Raw genomic sequence first — 24,850 nt, 5'->3', positions numbered from 1 at the left:
ACTTTGAATGGATCCAAACGTATATGTTATCAGGGAAGTGAAGCAAAATTGGGCCAAATGTAATATCACCAAATCAAGTGACTAGTTGACTCAATCCCATCTCCTGAGATTCAGAGAGCAGAGCTATGAGTCTCCATGAGGAAGGAAACCTGAAATCTGAGACTAACATAGTCAAATATTTGGGGCCATTTCTGAGGCCAAATGCTCAGAGGGTCTGGCTTACCTTCTCCACAGTCTGCTTGAAGCAGTTGGATGTGGTTTCCTTCACCATGTTGAAGAAGACCTGTCTGTCCTCATCATCGATCAGACGGTCATAGAAGACCCGATAAACCTCATGAATCCAAAGCCGGATAAATTTTTCTATATCCTGAAAATCCAGAGTTAATTATTTGAGTGGTACCTGAGCTGGTAGTTCTTAGTTTCTAAATCCTGGGGTTGACTGAGTATTAAACAAGATAATGCTTATAAAATACTTAGCACAATGCCTAGCATAAATAAAAGCTTAATAAAAGTTAGCAATTACTATTATCACTATTGATTCCATGTAGCCAAGGATATTGCTGAATGAACTGGATAAGAGAAATGATAGTGTCTGACCTGCAGGTGGGTGTGAGGGCAGAGCAGTACCCCTTGGATAACCCGTGAAAAGTCCCGCAGGTTAAAGACGTAATGTGACTTAGAGGGAGTTGGCAAGAAATTCTCCACCGCAGCTTTATAAATTGTCATAGTAGCTTGTACCAGCATCTTTCCATACCTTAGGAGGAAGGGGAAGGCAAATCCATCAAAGAGGGGCTAAAACTGAGGATCCCAGGCCAATATTGTGGAAGACACAGGAATCTCTTACCTTAAGAACATCACGTCAAACCCTTTCCCAAAGTGCCAGTCAGCAATTGAACTGAAAATCTTGGTTAAAATGTCATCCTCAAAGGCGTTGATGGAAACAATATTCAGATGACGAGTGAATCGTCCTGGAAAACAAACAGACTCACACCTACCTCCTGGGCCTTGTGATCCTGGGATATGGAAGAGTAGGTTTTCTTCTGACTTCATGTTCTAGAGCTGTGTTGTCCAATATGGTAACCTCTAACCACATGTGGCTATTTAAACTTAATTAATATTAATATTAAATAACATTAAAAAATAATTTCCTTAGCCTCACTAGCCATATTTCTAACATGTGGCTAGTGGCTGTTGTATTGCACAATGGAAATGCAGAACATCTCCATGATTGCAGAAATTCTATTAACAGCACTAATGTTCACGATTGCCTTAAAAGTGAAGGCAACATGTGATCATTATAAAATAGTCAATTCAGAAATACTTTTATAGAAAGTGAGCATCATCTTTGGCTTACCTCCATTCTTTCCCCAATTAACCACTATCAATGTGGTATCCTTACATATCTATCTATATTATGCCTGTCTAATGTTAGATATCTATATATTTATGTCTATATATCAGCTTTATTGAGATATAATTTACATACTATCCAATTCAACTACGTATACAATTCAATCATTTCTTAGTATTATAGTTGTGCAACCAATACCACAATCAATTTTAGAACATTTTAATCACCTCAAAAAGAAATCTTGTAACCATTAGCAGTCACTCCCCATTTCCTTGGAGTCCTTGGCAATGAATAGCCTATTTTTCATTTCTCTAAATTTGCCTGCATGTCTTTTTTAAAAAAGCATTTGATTATACAAAATAAAACACAGATACAGAAAACCATACAAAAACAAATATAAAGTTTAGTGGATCATCATAAGATCAATACTCATACATCTACCATCCAAGTCAAAAAACAAAGCTTTGCTTACCTTCCACAGGTGCCCCTCTGCATATCCCATCTCAATCTTAGCTTTCTGTCTCTTTCCAAAGATTACTATCTTGACTTTTATAGTAATTTGCTTTGTTGTCTTGATTTATGTCTTTTATCACCCAAGTGTTCATTTCTACACAGCACAGTTTAATCTTCCCAAAAAAAAAAACTTGATTATGTCTGATAAATCTCTTTTAATCCATAGATTCCCCTTATATTTCTTTCATCTTTTGCCAGATGAGTATGAGGGCTGTTTGATGTGTAGCTTCACAGTCAGGATTTTGCTGACTGTATACTCATGGTGAGTTAATTCTGTTCCTCTGTCCTTTGTATTTCATACTAATTTGCAGCTGGATCCAGAGACTTGATCAGATTCAGATTACATCTCTGACCAGATGGTAGGTGGTGGTATATGCTTTCATCAGAGACATGATGTCTCTCCTTTTGTGATGATGGTAGCTACTGATGCTCAGTTGGCTAGATCTATTAATTTATTGGGGATTGTAAAATGGTGATACTCTGATTCTATCATTTCTTTTTCATTTATTGGTTGGAATATTTTTGTAAAGAGATACTTCCCTCATCTAGGATTTGCTCATACTATGGTACATTTCATATAAGAAACTCAAGATAAATGTTTGATTACTTCCATTTATTTATCAGTTTTTAAGATAATAAATTGGTTCCTTACCATCCCGTGAAAATGGCCAATTATCATTTTTATTATAGACTTGTGGATTTAAATATATTTTGATAAATTTCAATCCATTAAAATTGCTATCATTGTTGAAGCTCAAATTTTCCCATCTTTGGCCAGTGAGAGCCTGCTTATGTTGACAACTGAGTCCTTTTGACAAGACCGTTTAAACTTTGAGAGCTTTCTCGTTATCTGGTATATCAAGAAGTTACAAGCTCATTTTGTATTTTCTGCCCCAGATATGCAATCAGCCATTTCTCAAAAAGCTCTGGTTTCTTTCAGCAGGAAGTTGGATTTCAAAACAATCTGGGTGGTAGGCATGCTCATTGTTAGTAAGTTGGCTATTATTTCCTAGACCTGGTACATCAATGGACATCATGAGTTATTACTACTGATATTTCTAATTTAGGACTACAGGGTTTTCACTTAATTTCATCTATATTACATCCTGGTATTTCATACTGACACTTCTGATTCTCAAGGACACAAGGGTCAGTAGAAATAAAAAATTCCTGGGTGCCTGGGTAGCACAGTTCGTTAAGCATCCAACTCTTGATCTTGGCTCAGGTCATGATCTCACAGTTCATGAGTTTGAGCCCCACCTTGGGCTCTGTGCTGATTACATGGAGCCTGCTTGGGATTCTGTCTCTCCTTCTCTCTGCTCCTCCCTTGCTTGTGCTCTCTCTCTCTCAAAGAAAATAAATTTACTTAAAAAAATAAAATAGAAAATTCCACAATAACTCATTTGTATAATCCTACTTTATACAAATCTCTCAGAATAAGAATATACTACCACTACCAATTATGATAACTGAAAACGATTTGAAACTTTTTGTATTTGTTATCCTCATCCCCCCTCCATTTTCAATTGTTCTGTGTCTACAACACTGGGTCTTACAGCCTTTACATATTATAATCTCTCCCATGCAGTCTTAGTCCAACAAATAACCATATATTTAAAGCTTATGACCAGTTGTGATATCTATTTATTTTCAGTCATTTTGATCGTGTGAAACTCATTTTCTAGTAGGTTCCCAAGAAAGTGCCTGTGGAAATAAGTCTGAGTTCTTGCATGCTGATAACAGTTTTCCTTTTATATGTCAAGGTCAGCTTTGCTGGCTATAAAATCCTTGCCTCTCATTTTATTTCCTTGAGTATCTTAAAAATGTTATTTCATTTTCTTGTGGCATAAAGCATTGTGGTAGAATAGTTTTAAGATGATCTAATTTTCTTTTTCTTTTAAGTCACGTGCTCTTTTGTGCCTAGATGTCCAAAAGAATTTTTCCTTTTCTATAAAGTCCAGCAATTTTACTAGTGCATGTCTTGGTAGTGGTCATTTTTGAGTCTGTATTCTTAGGTACACAATGTGCCAAATACGATTATCCTGTCCATTTTCCTTATGGAAAATTTTACAGATGAGAAAGCTAAATGCCAGAGGGGAGAGCAAGGTCAAAGAATCTTAAGTCTGGAAATGGTATTAAGATTCTTAAGCAAGGATGTATCTCAGAATTAAATGCAGATCCTTGATGAATCTAGTTACACCGGAAGCAAAATGTATTCCTAAACTGTTGGATGATGGGAGGAACTCTTAACTTGTTTTGTTTGTTTGTTTATTATTATTTTGCTTAGGCCACTTTGGGTTAGTTGTTCTATCTCCGGCAATCTGAAGAATTGTAACAAACACAACAGGTGAATCTTTTACCACCCCTGGTTGAGAACCTCTGATCTAGTCTCCCTCCTGGCACCCATGCTGGCCACACTGAACTCTCCTTTTCACAGGAGACTCTCTGTTTCTCCAGGGCCTAGCCAAAGACTTTCACATTCTTTTTCCACATTCATGTCCTATTTCACACAACTTCCAACATGAAGACTTCAAATTCCACTCCCTGGAGCTAGCCCAACCCCCTCTGGCTATAGCCTAAACATACTTTTCTCTACCTTCCATCAGGACAGAGTGTCCTGTACCAACTCTCCATCCATGAAGGTGGTCTGGCTCTGCTGGAGGATGAAGAGGAATGAAGTTTCTTTGTCACGTACCAGTAATGTCATTCCTTCCTCCCCCAGGGGGGCCCATGGCAGTCACAAGCAGCACATCCACGAAGTCCAGCTTGCTTGTGTCCTTCTTGTCAAACCAGTAACCGTGGTCAATCCACTGCCTCAAGAGCTCAATGGGGGGCTGGGCCCCATACACTTCTTTGGCTGGCATGTTGAGGTCATCTGGGGAAAGAAGCCACACATTCTAAGTCTAGGGGAGACATCAGATAACTATTCCCTCCATGGGAGAGGAGTCCCCTCTCCACTAGTTGTCCCCTCTCCACTCCAGGAAGAGCTCAGCCAGTGGACATACTGACCATATGGGAAGAAAATATCTGGGCTCTCCTGCCTTATTGAGATCTCTGCCCATTGTGACATTAAGGATGCATGGATTGGCATCAACAAACAGGCATTTAATTTTTTCCCATTCCATCAACCACACTATATTGAATGTCTACTATGTGTTAGACACTGTTAATTTCTGGGGATATGATGGTGAGGAAGACAATCATACTCCCAGCCAACAGTGTGTATAATTTTACTGGCAGGTAACAATTGAACCTCAACGGGAGAAAGGTTTTAAGCAAGGGTTTTTGAGGAGCAAAACCAAAATGGCAAGAAAAGATAGTGACTTTCTCAAGGGCAGGGGTTGATTTTCCTCAAAAGCATATTGTGTGACCTAGTCACTGCACATAGAAGACACTCAATAGAATGAAAACCTTTTGATTTTTCTCTAACGAACACTAACTGAATGCCCAGTTTATATCACATAACATTTTAGTAGTTTTATACACACTATCTCACCTAATCCAAATGATGACTTTATAAGGAAGATAGTATTACCTTTATGTTAGAGGTGAGGACCTGAGGGTCACAGAAGTTAAGTCACAATATGCCTAGGGTTAAAGAGTGAGATTTGAACCTAGATCTGTTTGCTGCAAAGCTTAAATTGCTTCTGGATAGGAGGGTCTGGGTGGCTCAGTCAGTTAAGTGTTGGACTTCGGTTCAGGTCATAATCTTGCAGTCTGTGGGTTCAAGCCCCACATCCGGCTCTGTGCTGACAGCTCAGAGCCTGGAGCCTGCCTCGGATTCTGTGTCTCCCTCTCCTTCTGCCCCTCTCCCACTTACTCTCTGTGTCTCTCTCAAAAATAAACTAGCATTAAGACATTTAAAAAATTGTTTCTGTATATACCACAAAGATAGGAAGAGGGAACAGTCTGGAGGAAAGGGGAAAGGAAGAAAAGAAAAAGAAAACAAAACAAAATTGGATCTCTGCCTTTAAGAAGGTAATGTTAGTGGGTAAGGATATAAATACATGCAATATTCACTATCAATACATGAATTTTAAGGACAGGATATGAGATAACCCAGAAGACTAGGGCATTACTTTTACTAAATGAAAACCCTATGAGTTAGCAGTAAGATGGTGAAAAAATATCATGTATTTGGCACCAAGAAATCTGGATTTGGGTTATGGCTCCAGAATTTTCTAGATGTCTGACAGAGAATTTAACCTTCTGGAGCCTCAATCTCACTAGTAAAATGAGAATGATGGTTAATAACCTCAAAGGGATAATAGGCTCAAACGAAATAAATGAGGAAGTGCTTTGTAAACAGGTAAAATCCTGGGGATATTCAGTGTGCTTATTTCAAAATACTTATTTAGCAAATATTAGGTTTCTTCATTTACTGATAACATTTATCTGACAAAAAAAAATGGAATAAGGAGTTTATCACAAAGTGAGTGTTGCTTTTGGAGATCCAAGAGGGTAAAAACCCTTCTGGAACGAATTCTCACTACAGGCTAACCTTGCTTGATCCAAAGGCTCATCTTCCTCTCAGGAGAAACTTGGAGGTTACCTCAGGTCAAAAAGGCCTGGACTACAACTTACTTACTGAAAATATGACATGTAGCACTTAATCAACAAATACTTGGTAATGAAAGAAGGAAAGGAAAGTCAAAATTAAACATGGGAGAGTGGGAGGGAAGGGGGAAGGATAAAAATGGGAGGAAGGAGGGAAGGAAGGACAGAAAGAAGGATGGAGAAGAAAAAGGGAGGGAAGGAACACTACATTAACCAGAAATATATTATGTCTCAGAGAGAGTAAAAGAATTGTACATTGGCCCTACAAAGGGAAGTTCTGGTTTGCTGCAGCACAGAAGCATCTGGTTATGTTTAGATTCAGGCCAATGCCTTACCCACAAATACCACTGCTTTCTTCCCTACGGGAGGCCCAAAAAGACCCTTCCGCCGTCGATCCAGCTTGGACATGATGATATCTTGAGTTTGACTGGCTGAGGTTCTGGCAGAGAAATTGATGCAGTTGGGCAGGTAGGTGCTTTTGGGAAGGTGGAGAAGGAAATTGTTGGTAATGGCTGATTTGCCAGTGCCTGTGGGCCCCACAAATAGCATTGGAATTTCATGGTCCAGGTATGTTTTCAAGAAGAAAGACTGCCTGGCTGTCTCCATTGTGGAGATGATGAGTTCTGAGACCTGTACCGCAAAGATATGGAACAGTCTTATTACTGGGCCAAAGATGCTGGGTTTGGCATTCAGGATACTTACTATCCATTCAGCTCCATCCCTTACTACCTTTATGACTTCAAGTGAGTATTTAACCTCGTCAAGGGCCTCTGTTTCTTCACCTTTTAAATGCGATAATAATGGCATCCAGTTCACTGACATGCTTTGAGGATTAAAATGAGATCATACAGGTCAAAATGGGCATTATTGGCACTGTTTTGTAGATGAGGAAACTGAGGTCCAGACCTTTTTGGACCTTGCCCAAGGTCCAACTTGGGCAACTTGCCCAAGTAATACAACTTGCAACTTGCCCAAGTAATACAACAAGTAAGTGGAAATACAAGGACTTGAATTCTAGCTTGTCTGATTCCAAAGTCTATATTCTTAACCACTGAACTATCAAGGAATAAACACCAATTACACTAATGATCAGTTTATAGTTGTTGCCCTCTGAGATCATTGCTCTGAACCAACCTGTATGCCTTGCCCCAGGCAAGGAAGGTCCACCTCCCATATATCATCTTCCATACTGCTTGGCTCAGGAGGGTGGGTTGTGACACTTAGCCCCCTTCCCTGCACTCACTCCTGTTCTGCCTTTTTCCAACACTTGGATCCCTGGTTCTAGGACCCACCCCCACTTAACCCTTTTTCCAATATGGGGATTACAACACTCTTCCTGGTATTCAAACCCCAACTGGACTCTAAGGGCTTGGTTTGGAGTCATGGACTCCCTATTACTTTGAGTAGAATACCTTACCTTAGCTTGGCTTCTTTGAGCCTGAACACTGTCATTGGCCATTTGGTCACATTTGGTCCTTCCATGGGGACAGAGGAAGGGACTGGAAGATGTATATCATATGCTGACATCTCCTTATGTTTAGGCTGGAAGGGGCTAGTGAACATGGAGCCAGTGTGTTGCACAACTCCAGAAAGTACCATTCCTACTGTGTTTTATGTAAATGGTGCCACTAAAGCAAAGCTAGACCACAATGCCAATGGCATCAAGTGAGTCTGTGCAACAAGGCAGCCCTGTAAATATCGGCAGAAAAAGGCTGGGCTTCTTTTGATAAGTAATTTGCTCAAAGGAAAAGGGACAAGGCAAGGGAACTGAAGTATAGAGGAAGAGCATTAATAGGTGTTGAGCTTTGGAGGCTTTGCCTATATTATCCCCTGCAGTTTTCCCAGTAACCCTCTGAGGCTGGAAGATTACTGGCTCATTTGTCCAAAGCCATGTGGCCAGTAAGTGGTGCTGAATACAGGGCCAGGTGAAAAATGCTTATTTTTCTATCAAGATGGAATTTAAAGCAAGTTGGGTTTCAGAGATTTTTATTTTCAAAGACCACAACACTTTGACAAGGGGAAAATTTTCAGCACAACTTAAAATCTTCTCTGCATAGGACTCTCTTATTTGTATGAATTCAGTGTTATTTCAACCCCCCCTGGAGGTTCAGGTGACTAAGTTCTTTAAGGAGAATTAAAGTTTTGGACCTCCATGCTCAGGGCTTCTGCACAACACTCAGCCCCCAGAGTGTGCCCAAAATTCAGCACACATCCACCTCTGCTTATCACACCATCTTCAGGAGCAGCTGTCACCCTGCTGGCTGCCTGACTTGACTGTCAATATTCCCACTTTTCTATACATTGTCCACCACTCCATCTGGGGCCTGAATGATCTGCAACCACCCCCAGAAAGGTAAAGTGTGTTCACTAGAAACACTAATAGAGGCAAATTTTCTACAAGGAGAAGTTGGAGCCGAGAAAAACAGCTAGACCTGTTTTTCTGAGAATTCTGATCAAGGAAATCTTTCTCTGGGAATTTTGAAGAAAAGACAATGATCCTTTTTGGCTGAGATGTCTGAGAGGTAAGACTGATGACTGCCCAGCATTGGACTGATGACCCCCCAGCATTGATAACTGACCACATGACAATGATAATAATCAAAATAGCAATCAACATGGATCTAGCACATGATGTGTGCCACGTGTTCAGGTATATTACCTTCAATTCTCTCAAACATCCTTCAAGTATTTTTTTTGCTATTGTGTAGCTGAGTAAACTGAGGCAGAGAGTGTGAGGGCTGAGTAAGGAATCTGTGCCTCTAATTCTAAAGTCCAAGCTTTTGAAGGCTGATCCAGCTCATGTTTGAAACTTTTTCTAAAGAAAGTTCTTAAAAATGCTAATAAAGAGTTGATGTTAATTCCTCCACCTTGGAGAAAGTTCAGGTCATTTTAGAAACCAAAGTTCCATGACAAATACCTCTCTTTTACCTTGGCATTAGCTGGGATATTTTCCTCTTCTTTAGTAATATACTCTGTCCATGTGTACCAATGTCCACTACCTTCCTTGAGGAAATAAAAATCATAGATGCTCCCTGGATTCAAAGAAACAAAACAGGTCATTAGCACCCCAGGGGTTTACATTTCATATTTGAGGTGTTTAACCACCTCAGTTATAAGACATCTGAAAATGTGTATCTACCAGTATTAGCCAAGCTGTGGTAAAACTTACACATTTAAAAAAAATTTTTTTTAACGTTTATTTATTTGAGAGACAGAGAGAGACAGAGCATGAGCATGGGAGGGGCAGAGATAGGAGGAGACACGGAATCTGAAGCAGGCTCCAGGCTCTGAGCTGTTAGCACAGAGCCCAATGTGGGGCTCGAACTCACAAACCGCGAGATCATGACCTGAGCCGAAGTTGGACGCTTAACTGACTGAGCCACCCAGGCGCCCCATAAAACTTACACATTAATGGTAACTGTATAAATTGGAAAAATATCTTTTAGAGAGTAATGACTCTACAGTTTGCATAAAAAATGATAGGTACTAATTATATAAATAATTATTTTAATACATTAAATGGGAAGTACTGAAAAGGACAATAAAAGGAGGAAATAAATCATCTCACATCCAGAAATAGCTTTTTAAATTTTTTTTTAAAAAATGTTTATTTATTTTTGAGAGAGAGAGAGAGAGAGCGTGAGCAGGAGCAGGGGCAGGGGAGGGGCAGAGAGAGAGGGAGAGATACAGAACTCAAGGTGGGCTCCAGGCAGCACAGAGCCCAACAGGGCTTGAAATCACGAACTGTGAGATCATGACCTGAGCTGAAGTCGGATGTTTAACCAACTGAGCCACCCAGGCGTCCCTCTAGAAATAACTTTTGATGGCAATCCTTCTAGCTTTCTCTTTAGACACACAAACACATTGAACATGGAAGGACAGATGAAAGGATTTGATAAGAATAAGATCATTTGACATTATATGTTATACTATGATATATAATTATATGTGATATATTAATATAGAATTATATATTCTATTAATGTATACCATATATTATATACTTACATATCACATATATTATATGTATCACATATATGTTATATATATCATCCATTATACTATTTTAAAATAAAGATGTTAAATTTCTTTTTTTTTAATGTTCATTTATCTTGAGAGAGAGAGAGCAAGCAGGGGAGGAGCAGAGAGAGAGGGAGAGAGAATCCCAAGCAGGCTCCATGCTGTCATCGCAGAGCTGAATGAGCGGCTTGATCTCACATATAGTGAGAGTGTGACCTGAGCCAAAATCAAGAGTTGGACACTTAACCAACTCCCTTTCCTTTCCATTCTCCTTTGTTTGTGTGGAGTCTTTTGTAGCAAATCCTGACATTATATTTCATTTGTAAATACATGTGACTCAATGTTAGACCAATTTCCCTGATTCATTCATAAGCTATGAGTGATTAACTCACTTTTCCTTCCATCTCCTCTCCTCTGACTCCTTTTGTTGTTGATGATGACCATAATTCTCCCATTCCTTAGTCTTAGGTCTAGTTTCAATAGATTCATTGCTCAAATTCATGGCTTCTAACACAGCCCATTTAAAAGCTCTTTGTTTTGATCGATCTGTTAGTCGGAAAATTTATTTTCTTTCCTTTTTTTTTCCCCCCCAAGAAGGGACTTACGGTGCTTCATTCTCTCAGCTCTTGCAAGTTTGGAAGTATCTGCCAACTGATTTTGTTTTTGAACAATGACTTGGCTGAGAGTGATATTCTCAGGTCACATTTTCTTTCCCTCAGACTTCTGACTGTTCTCTTATGTTTCTCTGTATACTAAGTTGCTGTGTGGAAATCTGAGGTCCATCAGATATTTCCCTCTTCACTGGACTTTTTTTCCTTATCTATATGTATCATGTAATTTCTTTTATCTGTAAATTTAATAATTTAATCAGGCTATATGTTTTGTTCAATTATTCTTTATCACTTTTTCTTGAAACATGGCATACTCATAATCTGTAGAAACAGTTGTTCATTTGAGGAACAATTTCTCATTTATATCTTTTTAAAATTTTTTATTTTATTTTTTATTATATATATAGAGAGAGTAAGTGGAGGAGAGGGGCAGAGGGACAGGGAGAGAGAATGCAGTCAGGATCCATGCTCAGCAGAGTCGGATGTGGGGCTCAATCCCACAACTCTAGGATCATGGCCTGAGCTGAAATCAAGAATCAGACACTCAATTGACTGAGCCACCCAGAAACCCCTCCTCTCATATATACCTTTGTATATATTGTGTATACTATTTACTGGGTTACCCACTTAAGGAATCAGCATGATTTGGCCTCTATATCAATCATATTGATAATTGCTTTAATGTATTTGTTTTTTTTTCTTCTATAGTAAGTGTAGTTCTCTCAAACCTCCCCTCTAAGCCATTTATGAGATACCTAGATTTATACATTTTATTTCTTGCTGTTCCTAATGTATTTATTAGACCACTAATGGTACTGTCTCATTGTCAATTTGTTTTGTGGTTTTTCAATCCCTCTTTTCCTCTAATTCTGTGATTTTTTCACCTCATCTACAAACTTCTAAAAGATAGCTTTACTAAAAACGTATATGTGATGTACTAATATTCATAGTTGTGCAACTATACTATAACCAATTTTAAGACATTTCATTACATGAAAAAGAAACCCCATATCTCCTAGTTGTTACCCCTCATTTCCCCCTCCTACTCTCAGCACTAGGCAACCACTAATCTACTGTCTCTACAGATTTGTGTATTCCAGATGTTTCATGTAAATGAAATCACACAATATGTGTTCTTTTGTAGCTGTCTTCTTTTACTTATTATGATTTATATATATTTTTAAGTTTATTAATTTATTTTAAGAGAGAGAGCGCATGCACGAGTTGGGGAGGAGCAAAGAAAGAGAGGGAGAGAGAGAATCCTAAGCAGGCTTGGTGATGTCAGCATAAAGCTGGATGCAGGGATCATGAGATCAAGAGTTGGATGCTTAACCAACTGAGCCATCCAGGCATCTGGGAGCATGATATTTTTAAGGTTCATCCATGTTGTAGCATGTATTATTACTTCAATTTTTTAAATTATTGAGTAATATTCCATTATATGGATATTTTTATTTATGCATTTATCTATTGATGGACACTTGGATTGTTTCTACTTTTTGGCCTTTATGAATAACGCTGCTATGAACATTTGTGTAGAAGTTTGTGGGTAGACATGTTTTTGTTTCTCCTGGGCATAGAACTAGGAATAGAATTGCTGGGTCATATGGCAACTCTATGTTTAAGTTTTGGGGAACTGTCAAATACTGTTTTCCAACTCTGCTGTACCATTTAACATTTCCATTATGTATGTAAGGGTTCCAGTTTTCCCATGTTCTCACCAACACTTGTTGTTTTCTTTTTTATTATTCTCATCCTAGTTGTGAAGTGGTATCTCATTGTGCTTCTGATTTGCATTTCCTGATGGCTAACAATGTTGTCACGTGTTTATTGACTCTTTGTGTATCTTCTTTGGAGAAATGTCTATTCAGTTACTTTGCCCATTTTTTAGTAGGGTTATCTTTTTATTATTATGTTGTAGTACCTCTTTATATATTCCAGATAGAAGTCCCTTATCATACATATGATTGTAAAAAGGCTTCACCCATTTTGTGGGTTGTCTTTTCACTTTCTTGGTATTGTCCTTTGAAGCACAAAAGTTTTTAATTTTGATTAAGTCCAGTTTACCTATTTGTTGTTATTGTTATTGCCTGTGCTTTTGGTGTCCTAAGAAACCATTGTCTAGTCCAAGGTCATGAAGATTTGCGCCTATTTTTTCTTTAGTAATTTTACAAGTTTTAATTCTTAAATTTAGGACTTTCATTCATGTTGAGTTAATTTTTGACTATGGTGCAAAGTAGAGGTCCAAATTCATTATTTTATGACAAATATTCACCTGTCCCAGCACCATTTGTTGAAAAGATTATTCTTTCTCCATTTAATTATCTTGGTACCCTTGCCAAAAAGCAAGTTACCATAAATGTGAGGGGCTTGTTTATGAACTCTCAATTATATTCCACTGAGCTAAATATCTATCCTTTTGCCAGTACCACATGTTCATCTATGAACTTTTTAAGAAATTAAATTGTTATAACTAAGTTCTTTCAACAGAAATATTTTATGTTTCTTAGGTAATTTTTCTTTTAGATTCATTCAGTCTGTCTGCCTCTCTCTCTCTCTCTCTCTCTCTCTCTCTCTCTCGTTTGCAATTTCCATACCATTCTTGCTCTGTTACAATCAGGTAAGTTCTTGACATCTTTCCTAATGTTATCTGAGGCCAGTTTATCTCCTCCACTTTCCTGACCACAATTCAAGGATTAGTGAGTGGCTTTGTTTTTTGTAGCATGAGGTTACATGGACCGAGTAAAAGAAAATTCTCAATTGCCCCTGCTAGGAAACCTGGGCTCTACACTCTCTTTCTACAATTTGGCCAAGGTTCCTGAACTATGATGCCACTCCCATCCCAGCTAGCAACATGTCCCACATTCCTGTATCATCATCTCACAACCCTGATGCAGCATAGACTGTGGAAGGTGCAAACCCTCATAGTTTCTCCCACTTGTATTAAGATTCTACAGAAGCATGCAGGTGCTTCATGCCCAAGGGTTTCTCATAGACATTCTTTGCATCTGCAGGCCACTGTAATCCACTTCTCTCCACAGGGGTGATTACCAGTGAGAACTCTCAGAATTTTGTCAACTCACCACCTTTCCTCCCAAAACCACTCTTAGGAGGACGGGGGGGGGGGGGGGGGGGGGGGGGGTCCTAGGTTGGAAGATGCAGCATGCCAGATCTTAGTTTTACTTTTCCTGTCCATCACTTCTTAATGTTTATAGACAGAATCAAGATGGAACATTTTCTATAATTATTGCTGGGATATTTTTAGGCTTAATTTTGTTGTTGTTTTTGTTCATTTCACTAGGTATTAAAGGAGGGAGCTCTGTTATCCTACACCCCTCTGCAGCTTTACCTAGAAGTTAATCTAGCAAAACACTTTTAGAAAGCAATCTGGCATTATGCTTACAGAGCTACAAAAATGTTCTGTAGTCTAAGCCAGAAATCCCACTTCTGGGAATTTATCATAAGGAAATAATTCAGAATGAAAATAATCTCTATACATGGCTATGCAGCACCATCTGTGATAGCAAAAATTTGGAAATAATTTACATGTCTCACATTAGGAGACCAGTCAAAATTATGTCTTATGAGATGAATGGAATATTTTGCAAAAACTAAGTATCAACATATCAAATTGCTTTCAAAAAGCAATGACAGATGAAAATAGAATAAAAAATAGAACATATGTCATTATGCTAAAGAGGTAAAGAGATGAAATCAGGTAGACAAAACAGAGAAAAGTTTTTCTGACATACTTGGGACAGGGTGGTATGAACAAAGAGATACTTTTTGGTCGTTTTTAAAAAATAGAACTGAATTGTTTTACAACAAAAAAGGAGACACTAAAAGCATGATTCAGAAAAGCATTTGTCTCCCTTCCCTGGATGTTATGATTCAATAGAGCTAGTTTGTTGCTTGACACAGGAAGATTAAGGCCAAAGAGAAAAGCCTCAAGTGAGTAAAAGTAGATTTGCTAAGCGATGTGACCTTGGCCAAGGTTACCATTTGTACACCTGTAAAATGGGCCTGATTTTATGTGAAGCTCAGAGAGTCACTGTAGAGGGTAAATGAGAGATATATGTGTCAAACATGTAGCATAGCTCTGAGCACACAGGCACTGAGAAGATTCACCTCTAGGTCTCTGGTTCTTATCAGAGTAATGGCTCTTGTTCACTCTGCACTGTGATTTTAATTCAAACTCTGTTCCAAGTACAAGGGAAGAAAAGGAGAGAATAGTAGAAATCCAGGAAGGCATATTCTGTCTCTATTACCTCTGACCTCCCCCCCACTTCACCCTGTGTTCTTCTCCAGCACTTGGGAGAATAAGGTTAACTTTTTAAAAAAATGTTTATGTTTATTTATTTTTGAAAGAGAGACAGAGAGAAAGAGACAGAGCATGGGCAGGGAATGGGCAGAGAGAGAGGGAGACACAGAATCTGAAGCAGGCTCCAGGCTGTGAGCTATCAGCACAGAGCCCGATGTGGGGCTCGAATCCACAAAGTGTGAGATCGTGACCTGAGCCAAAGTCAGACGCTCAACGAACTGAGCCACCCAGGCACTCCAATAAGGTAAACTTTTCAACAAAGGAGTGAGGTTTCAAAGGGCGCACACTGGTGAATGAATAAAGAAGATGTGAGATACACACACACACACACACACACACACACACACACACTGGAATACTACTCAGTGATCAAAAAGAATGAAATCTTGACATTTGCAACATGGATGGAACTAGAGTGTATTATGCTAAATGAAATAAGTCAGTCAGAGAAAGACAAAATACCATGTAATTTCACTCATATGTGGAATTTAAGAAACAACAGATAGGGGTGCCTGGTGGCTCAGTTGGTTAACCGTCTGACTTCGGCTCAGGTCATGATCTCATGGTTCACGGGTTTGAGCCCCTCATCGGGCTATGTGCTGAGAACTCAGAGCCTGGAGCCTGCTTCAGATTCTGTGTCTCCCTCTCCCTCTGCCCCTCTGCTGGTTGTGCTCTATCTCTCTGACTCAAAAAAATATATATTTAAAAGAAACACAACAGATAAACATAGGAGAAGGGAAGGAAAAAATAAGATAAAAACATAGAGGGAGGCAAACCCTCAGAGACTCTTAAATACAGAGAATGAATTGAGGGTTGCTGGAGGTAAGGTGGGTGGGGGGATGGACTAAATGGGTGATGGGTGTTAACGAGGGCATTTGTTGGGTTAACGAGCACTGGGGGTTATATGTAAGTGATGAATCACTAGGTTCAACTCCTGAAACCAATACCACACTGTATGTTAACTAACTTGAATTTAAATAAATAAATTAAAAAAAGATAAAGGGCATACAGTGAATAGATGAATAGATGGATAAATAAATTTCTTAGTTGACAAACAAGGATACATGTCAGATGATGTGAACCCAACCCTGAGAGAATCCCTCAAACGTCTGTTTGCTTTCCTTAACGTATGCTCCCTAGTGTAGTTCCTCCATCATTTATCTCAGAAGTCTACTTATCCCACAGCTCCTGAATTTGAAAAGCCCAGAACACAATGTCCCATAAGGTCAGGGAAGCCTCCCTGGAGGTCTTACCATGAGAATTTTAACCTTGGCTCCTTGTGGAAAGGCTAGAAAGGCATTTAAAGCTTTTTAAGGTGGTAATAAGAATGTATACTCAAAGCTAGACACAAGAGGTCACATACTCCATGATTTCATGCATATGAAATACCAGAAAAAGGCAAATATATAGACAGCAGGTCAGTGGTTGCCTGGGACTGAAGATGGGAACAGGGATTAATTGGAAATGGGCCTGAAGGATCCTACCAGGGTGATGAAAATGTTCTGAAATTGGATTATGGTGACAGTTGCACAACTATGCAAATTTACTAAAAGCCACTGATTTGTACACTTACATGGGATAATTTTATGGTATGTAAATTATACCTCCATAAAGTTGTTATATATAAAAAAGCATACTTAGTACTTAAAACATGTCTTTGATTCAAATGGGTTCTGGCTAGGCACTTTGAAATTTCACACTAAAATACTTATTAAGCCAAAAAGAAAAAGAAGTGGAATGATGTCATTGAAAATAAAAACTGAAAAAAAAAAAAAATCTGAGCAGCATCTCCAGCTGGAATAAGAAATCTTACCTCAAGAGATTTCATGAGGGGAGCGCCTGGGTGGCTCAGTCGGTTAGGCATCTGACTTTGGCTCAGGTCATGATCGCACGGTTCATGGGTTCGAGCTCCATGTCAGGCTCTGTGCTGACAGCTCGGAGCCTGGAGCCTGCTTCAGATTCTGTGTCTCCCTCTCTCTGCCCTTCCCTCACTCACGCTCTCTCTCAAAAATAAATAAATGTTAAAAAAAATTTTTTTAAAAAGAGATTTCATGAGGAAAGGCAATAAAGGCCACTAGGATGCAGAGACTCAGGTTCCATCCCACACAGAAAATTGTGTAGCTGTTCCTTTGCCCTACCAGGTATTAATCCAGGAGTACTGTCTCATTTTCTCCTTATCCTTGCCTCTTATTTTTTTCTTTTAATTTTTAAATATTTATTTATTTTTGAGACAAAGAGAGCAAGAGAGAGAGAGAGAGAGCAGGAGCATGAGTGGGGGAGCTTGAACTCACGGACTGCGAGATCATGACCTGAGCCGAAGTCGGACACTTAACTGACTGAGCCACCCAGGTGCCCCGTATAGCTGAGAAGTGCAGTAGGGTCCCAGACCATATGAGTAAGGAGGAGTCAGTCAGAACACCTTAAATTCAGTGAGATATGGTCTTCCAGAGTAAAGAGCCACAAATGCCCCTCTGTTGAGAAACTTCCCTTTTCTAGAATGTTTAGAGATGAAACAAATAGAAAAGGCTGCCTCCAACAGATGGCATTAGTTGATCATATGTGGTCATTGGATCTTGGCCATCCTATTGCTTCTTACTCTAGAGCAGAGTTTATAGCATTTAGGTTTATTTTAAAAGTGTTATATGAATATTATTTACCCTGATCATGTCCAAAAGCTGTGACAATTTGGAAAACTAGCAAAAAGAGAGATGTGGGATTACCATGAAGAAAAAGTAAAGCTTAACTTCCCATGGACAGGTTTGCAATGATCACTTGCAAGGTGTCATTTTAGTCTTATGAATGGTCTTTTCAGAACCAAATTGGCTTTTAAGTAAAGTAGGTACTGCAAAAGAAGATAGACAAAGAAGCCGTATATGTGGAATTTTTGTTTTAAATAGCGCATCAGTTGAGTAGGATGTGGAGGGAGGACACAGGCCATCACAGTAGATAGGAGATGTTATAGGGCAAAGTTACCTGGAAACTGAGTGGGAGTTGTATATATATATATATCACTAGCCTGCTAGCTGCAGAAGGAAAGGAAAGATGTTGACACAAAGTGGGCCAAGAGTGGGGTCAAGGGAACTTCATGAACCATCTTTGTTGACACAAAGCATGAACAGACTGATCTGGAAGGATAGAGGAAGCAGAAAACAGCATACGGAAACTGTGAAAAAATACTGCAATATAAAGGAATATAATATGGAGATTATACTTCAAGAGTATATCCTTGAACCTTGTTTAACGCAAGACTCAAAACCAAATTTCAAGAAACTGTTTGGAATCCTAAATAGACTACAAAAAGATGATGATGATGATGATGATGATTGCTACCATTTTTTAATTTAATTTTTTATTTTTTAAAATTTACATCCAAATTAGTTAGCATAGAGTGCAACAATGATTTCAGGAGTATATTCCTTAGTATCCCTTACCCATTTAGTCCTTCCCCCCTCCTACAACCCCTCCAGTAACCCTCAGTTTGTTCTCCATACTTATGAGTCTCTTCTGTTTCATCCCCCTCCCTGTTTTTATATTATTTTTGTTTCCCTTCCCTTATGTTCATCTGTTCTGTTTCTTAAAGTCCTCATATGAGTGAAGTCATATGATTTTTGTCTTTCTCTAATTTCACTTAGGATAATACCCTCCAGTTCCATCCACGTAGTTGCAAATGGCAAGATTTCATTCTTTTTGATTGCTGAGTAATACTCCATTGTGTATATATACCACATCTTCTTTATCCATTCATCCATCGATGGACATTTGGGCTCTTTCCATACTTTGGCTATTGTTGATAGTGCTGCTGTAAACACGGGGGTGCATGCGTCCCTTCAAAACAGCACACCTGTATCCCTTGGATAAATGCCTAGTAGTGCAATTGCTGGGTTGTAGAGTAGTTCTATTTTTAGTTTTTTGAGGAACCTCCATACTGTTTTCCAGAGTGGCTACACCTGCTTGCATTCCCACCAACAACGCAAAAGAGATCCTCTTTCTCCACATCCTCGCCAACATCTGTTGTTGCCTGAATTGTTAATGTGAGCCATTCTGACACGTGTAAGGTGGTATCTCATTGTGGTTTTGATTTGTATTTCCCTGATGATGAGTGATATTGAACATTTTTCATGGTCGGTTGGCCATCTGCACGTCTTCTTTGGAGAAGTGTCTATTCATGTCTCTTGCCCATTTCTTCACTGGATGATTTGTTTTTTGTGTTGAGTTTGATAAGTTCTTTATAGATTTTGGATACTAACCCTTTATCTGATATGTCACTTGCAAATATTTTCTCCCATTCTGTCGGTTGCCTTTGAGTTTTGCTGATTGTTTCCTTCGCTGTGCAGAAGCTTTTTATTTTGATGAGGTCCCAGTAGTTCATTTTTGCTTTTGTTTCCCTTGCCTCCAGAGACGTGTTGAATAAGAAGTTGCTGTGGGCAAGATCAAAGAGGTTTTTGCCTGCTTTCTCCTCAAGGATTTTGATGGCTTCCTGTCTTACATTTAGGTCTTTCATGCATGTTGAGTTTATTTTTGTGTATGGTGTAAGAAAGTGGTCCATGTTCATTCTTCTGCATGTTGCTGTCTAGTTTTTCTAGCATCACTTGCTGAAGAGACTGTGTTCATTCCATTGGATATTCTTTCCTGTTTTGTCAAAGATTAGTTGGCCATATGTTTGTGGGTCCATTTCTGGGTTCTCTATTCTGTTCCATTGATCTGAGTGTCTGTTCTTGTGCCAGTACCATACTATCTTGATGATTACAGCTTTGTAGTATAGCTTGAAGTCTGGGATTGTGATGCCTCCTGCTTTGTTTTTCTTTTTCAAGATTGTTTTGGCTATTTGGGGTCTTTTCTGGTTGATTGCTATCATTTTAATGAAACAGGAAAGAAAGCAGTAAGGAGAAAACAGGCTAAGATAAAAAGGCCACATGAGATAAAAAAAGGAAGATGGATGAGCTAATAGAATGATGGTGACAATGATAAGACAGCAATAAAAATTGCTGATATTTAACATCTTCTATATACCGTGCTTTTATTCTAAATGTGTTTACATGTGTTAACTCATTTAATTCTTGTAAGAACACCATGACTGCATACTGTTATTATATGCGGGGGGAAGGGGCAGAGAGAGAGGGAGAGTGAGAGAGTGAGAATCCCAAACAGGCTCCATGATGTCAGCACAGAGCCTCATGTGGGGCTTGAACTCATGAACCCACAAGCCATGAGATCATGACCTGAGCCGAAACCAAGAGTTGGATGCTTAAGTGACAGTCACCCTGGTGCCCTGTCCCCATTTTATAAATGAGGAGACTGAGAGGGGATAAGGAACTTCCTCACTACTAAGTATTGAAGGCAGGACTCAAGCCCTGACAATGTGACTTGTTTTTAATCATTACACTAAGAAAGGATCATAAGGAAACAATAGGTAACAACACCAGAACCAACACCATGCAAGGCACTAAAAGCATAACTGAAGTTGTGGGTGACATATTAAAATGAAAAAAAAAAACTATCTTAAAAAGGCAAAAACTCAAAAATAAGGAAAGAGATGATAGATATGGAAGCCAGACAATAAAAATTTCCCTCGATGATGGAAAGGCCTCATCACATTCCAGGGAAAATAGACAAAAGGAGACATACATCTAGATACAGTATGTTAAAAAACAAAACAAAACCCTACAGTAGAATATTAAAAAAAGAACACAAACCATTCAGAACATAGGTGAAACAAACAGTTGCTTTATATATATAATATAATTAATTATTAATTATATGATTAATATAATCTCAATAGTTATCAATTATAATATAATTATATTAATAATTATATAACATAATAATTATAAAATAATATATAATCTAATTTTTTTTAATGTTTATTTATTTTTGAGACAGAGAGAGACAGAGCATGAATGGGGGAGGGTCAGAGAGAGGGAGACACAGAATCTGAAACAGGCTCCAGGCTCTGAGCTGTCAGCACAGAGCCTGACGCGGGGCTCGAACTCACGGACCGCGAGATCATGACCTGAGCCGAAGTCGGCCGCTTAACCGACTGAGCCACCCAGGGGCCCCTATATAATCTAATTTCAATTTCTTCTCTTTTTAATTGTGAGATTTAATTATATATAATTAATTATCAATTATTACTTATTTATTATAAATGATAATTTAGAATATAATTTATATTACATTATAAGTATATGTATTTATTATATTGATAATAATTATTATTAATTAATAATAAATTACATATAACATATAATTAATAATTAATTATATATATATAATTCAATCTCACAGTTAAAAAGAGAAGAAATTAAAACTAGATACTATTTTCGTACTACAAATGTGAAAAGAACACCAAAATACATAAGGCAAAACTGATAGAATTGCAAAAATTAATAGAAAAATCCAATTATTATAGTTGGAGACTTCAGTCCCCCTCTATCAGCAATTGACATTGGGTAGAAAATGAGTGAGGATATAGTTAAACTAAACAGCACCTTCACCATCAATTGGACCTCACTGACATTTATAGATTACTTCAACAACAGCAGAATACATCCTTTTTGAGCTCACATGGAACATTCTCCTAGAGAGACCACATTCTGGGCCATAAAACACACCTTAAAATTTTTAAAGAGTAGAAATCATACAGTGTATACTCTCAGTCCACAATGCAATTAAACTAGAAATCAGTAACAAAAAGATAGCTGGAAAATCCCCAAATACTTGAAGATTAAGAAAAAGATTTCTAGGGGTGCCTGGGTGGCTCAGTCATTAAGCATCTGACTGGCTCAGGCCATGATCTCATGGTTTATGAGTTTGAGTCCCATGTTGGGTGAACACAAGCCCCACTTCGGGTGAGCCCCACTTCTCTCTCTCTTTGCCTCTCTGGGATTCTCTTTCTCTCTCTGCCCCTTGCTTGAGTGACCTCTCTTTCTCTTTCTCAAAAAGAAAGAACAAACAAACAAAAGAAAGAAAACACAACTTTTCAAAATCTGTGGGATGCAGTGAAAGAAATGCTTACAGAGAAATTTAGCATTGAACGCATATATTAGAAATGAAGAAAGCTCTAAAATCAATAATCTAAGCTTCCACCTTAGGAAACTAGAAATGAAGAGTGAATTAAATCCAAAATAAGCAGAATAAAATAAATAATAAAAATTAGAGTAGAACTCAATGAAGTTGAAAACAGAAAAAATCAATAGAGAAAATCAACAAAACCAAAAGCTGTTTCTTGGAAAAGGTTATAAAACTGATAAACCTCTAGTTAGGCCAACCAAGAAAAAAAGAGAAAAGACACAAATTACTAATATCAGAAATGAAAGAGGAACCATCACTACTGATACCAGAGACATTAGGAAGATAATAAAGGAATATTATGAACAACTCTACGACCACAAATTTGATAACTTAGATGAAATAAAACAATTCCTCAAAAGACATGATCTAACAAAACTCATATAAGAAGAAATAGATAATTTGAAGAGAATGATATCTATTAATGAAATTGAAGCAACAATTAATAACCTTCCAAAAGAGAAAGTACCAGGCCTAAATGATGAATTCTACTAAACATTTAAAGAAAAACATTTTACAATACCCTACAATCTTCTCCAGAAAATAAAAGCATATTTATTCTATGAGGTCAGCATAACCCTGATCCCCAAACCAAAGATACTACAATAAAGGAAAACTATAGATAATATATCTCCTCAAAACAGATGCAAAAATCCTTAACAAAATACTGACAAATCAAATCAACAATATATGGAAAAAATTACACACCACATTCAAGTGGGATTTATTCCTTCCAGGTATATAAGGCTGGTTCAACATTCAAAAATCAACTAATGTAATCCATTAGGCTAATGAAGAAAAAAAAGAATCAAAAGAAAAATAAGAGAAAACAAAAACACTGTAGTAGAAATGAAGAATGCATTTGGTAGGCTTATTAATAGACTAGATGCAGCCTAGAAAAGAATCTATGAGCTGGAATATATGACAATATAAACTTACTAACCTGAAATAAATGGAGGAAAAAATTTAAAAAAAAAACAGATTATTGGATAATTGTGGCCAATTGCAAATCGTTTAAGATATTAATACTGGGAATACCAGAAAAAGAAGAGACAGCAAAGCACAAATATTCAATGTAATAATGGCCAAGAACTTTTGAAAGTTAATGATAGATATCAACCTATAGAACCAGGTAGCTCAGAAAATATGAAGGAAGAAAACACCCCATATTCAACACCTGGGAATAATATAACCAAACAACAGAAAACCAAAGACAAAGAGAAAATCTGGAAAAACATCAGTTTATTGGGGAAGATCTTACCTATAGAGGAACAAAGATAAGAATTATAGCGGACTTTCCATCAGAAAGTATGCCAGAAAGAACAGAGTAGAGGGAAATATTTAAAGTGTTGGTGGGAAAAAACTCACCATGATAAAATTCTGTATCCACTGAGATTATATTTTCAAACTAGAGGAGAAATAAAAGCTTTCTCAGAAAACAAAAAAATGAGGGAAATCATAATCAGCAGGGCAGCCCCACAGGAAATAGAATTTTTTCAGAGAGAAGGAAAATGATATAGGTCAGAAGTTTGGATCTACATTAAAAAAGAAAAAAGGAAATCTTTTGGAGAAATAATAAATGAAGGTAATTTTTAAAAAATCAATTAATGTAATCTATTACAGAAACAGGCTAAAGAAGAAAACTCACATGATTATCAATAAATTCAGAAAAAGCATCTGACAAAATCCAACGCTCAGTAAACTAGGTATAGAGGGGAACTTCCTCAACTTGATAAAGAATATCAACAAAACACCTACAGCTAATCTCATACCTAAGGCAAGGAACTAGATACTTTCTCCCTAAGATAAGGATGCTCCCCCTAATCATACCTATATAAATCATACAGGAAGTCTTAGCTTATGCAATAGACTAAAAAAAAACAAACAACAACAAAAAAGGAAATAAAAGATTGGGAAGGAAGAAATAAAACTATTTTTGTTTGTTGATGGCATGATTACCTATTCAGGAAATGGATTGGGAAGGCACAAGGGAAATTTAGCAATCAAAGCTTTAAAATTTTATTGATCCTTGATTCAGTTATTTTAATTCTAGGAAATTATCCTAAGAAAATAATCATGGATTAAGCAAGCAGGTGGCTACCGGAATACTGCTCATCACAGTGTTGTTAATGATAACAAAAACTAGAAAATAACTAGGAAATAAGTGCAGAATGATCCCATATTTGCAAAAATAAATCCATAGGCACATATATGCACAGGGAAACGTCTAAATGGATGGTTATCAAAATGTTAATTGTGGTTATCTTTTTTAAAATATTTATCTTTTTATTATATGATCTATTCATATTTTTTCTTAAAAAATCAAGAATGCACTTCACACTCGTCAGGATAGCTATTCCTAAAAAGCAAGACAAAACAATACATGAGAATGTGAAGAAATTGGAATTC

At 37.7% G+C, this 24,850-nt stretch overlaps 1 protein-coding gene across 4 annotated transcripts in view; it reads right to left on the bottom strand.

Moving 5' to 3' along the window:
* DNAH3 (dynein axonemal heavy chain 3) overlaps positions 1–24,850 on the bottom strand; it is a 168,115-nt gene that overhangs the window by 41,135 nt on the left and 102,130 nt on the right. For all 4 annotated transcript variants that reach the window (XM_042921633.1, XM_042921636.1, XM_042921634.1 and 1 more), the window contains 6 exons: positions 9,350–9,453; positions 6,757–7,051; positions 4,560–4,739; positions 845–968; positions 598–754; positions 224–367 (listed from right to left, as the gene is read on the bottom strand). In XM_042921633.1, the coding sequence (XP_042777567.1) occupies positions 224–367; positions 598–754; positions 845–968; positions 4,560–4,739; positions 6,757–7,051; positions 9,350–9,453 (1,004 nt within the window). The remainder of the gene's footprint in view (positions 1–223; positions 368–597; positions 755–844; positions 969–4,559; positions 4,740–6,756; positions 7,052–9,349; positions 9,454–24,850) is intronic.

Source organism: Panthera leo, chromosome E3 (assembly GCF_018350215.1).
Source record: "Panthera leo isolate Ple1 chromosome E3, P.leo_Ple1_pat1.1, whole genome shotgun sequence".
NCBI classification, from domain to species: Eukaryota; Metazoa; Chordata; class Mammalia; order Carnivora; family Felidae; genus Panthera; species Panthera leo.
The sequence above is the reverse complement of the archived record's forward strand: the minus strand, read 5'-3'. Positions and strand labels throughout refer to the sequence as shown.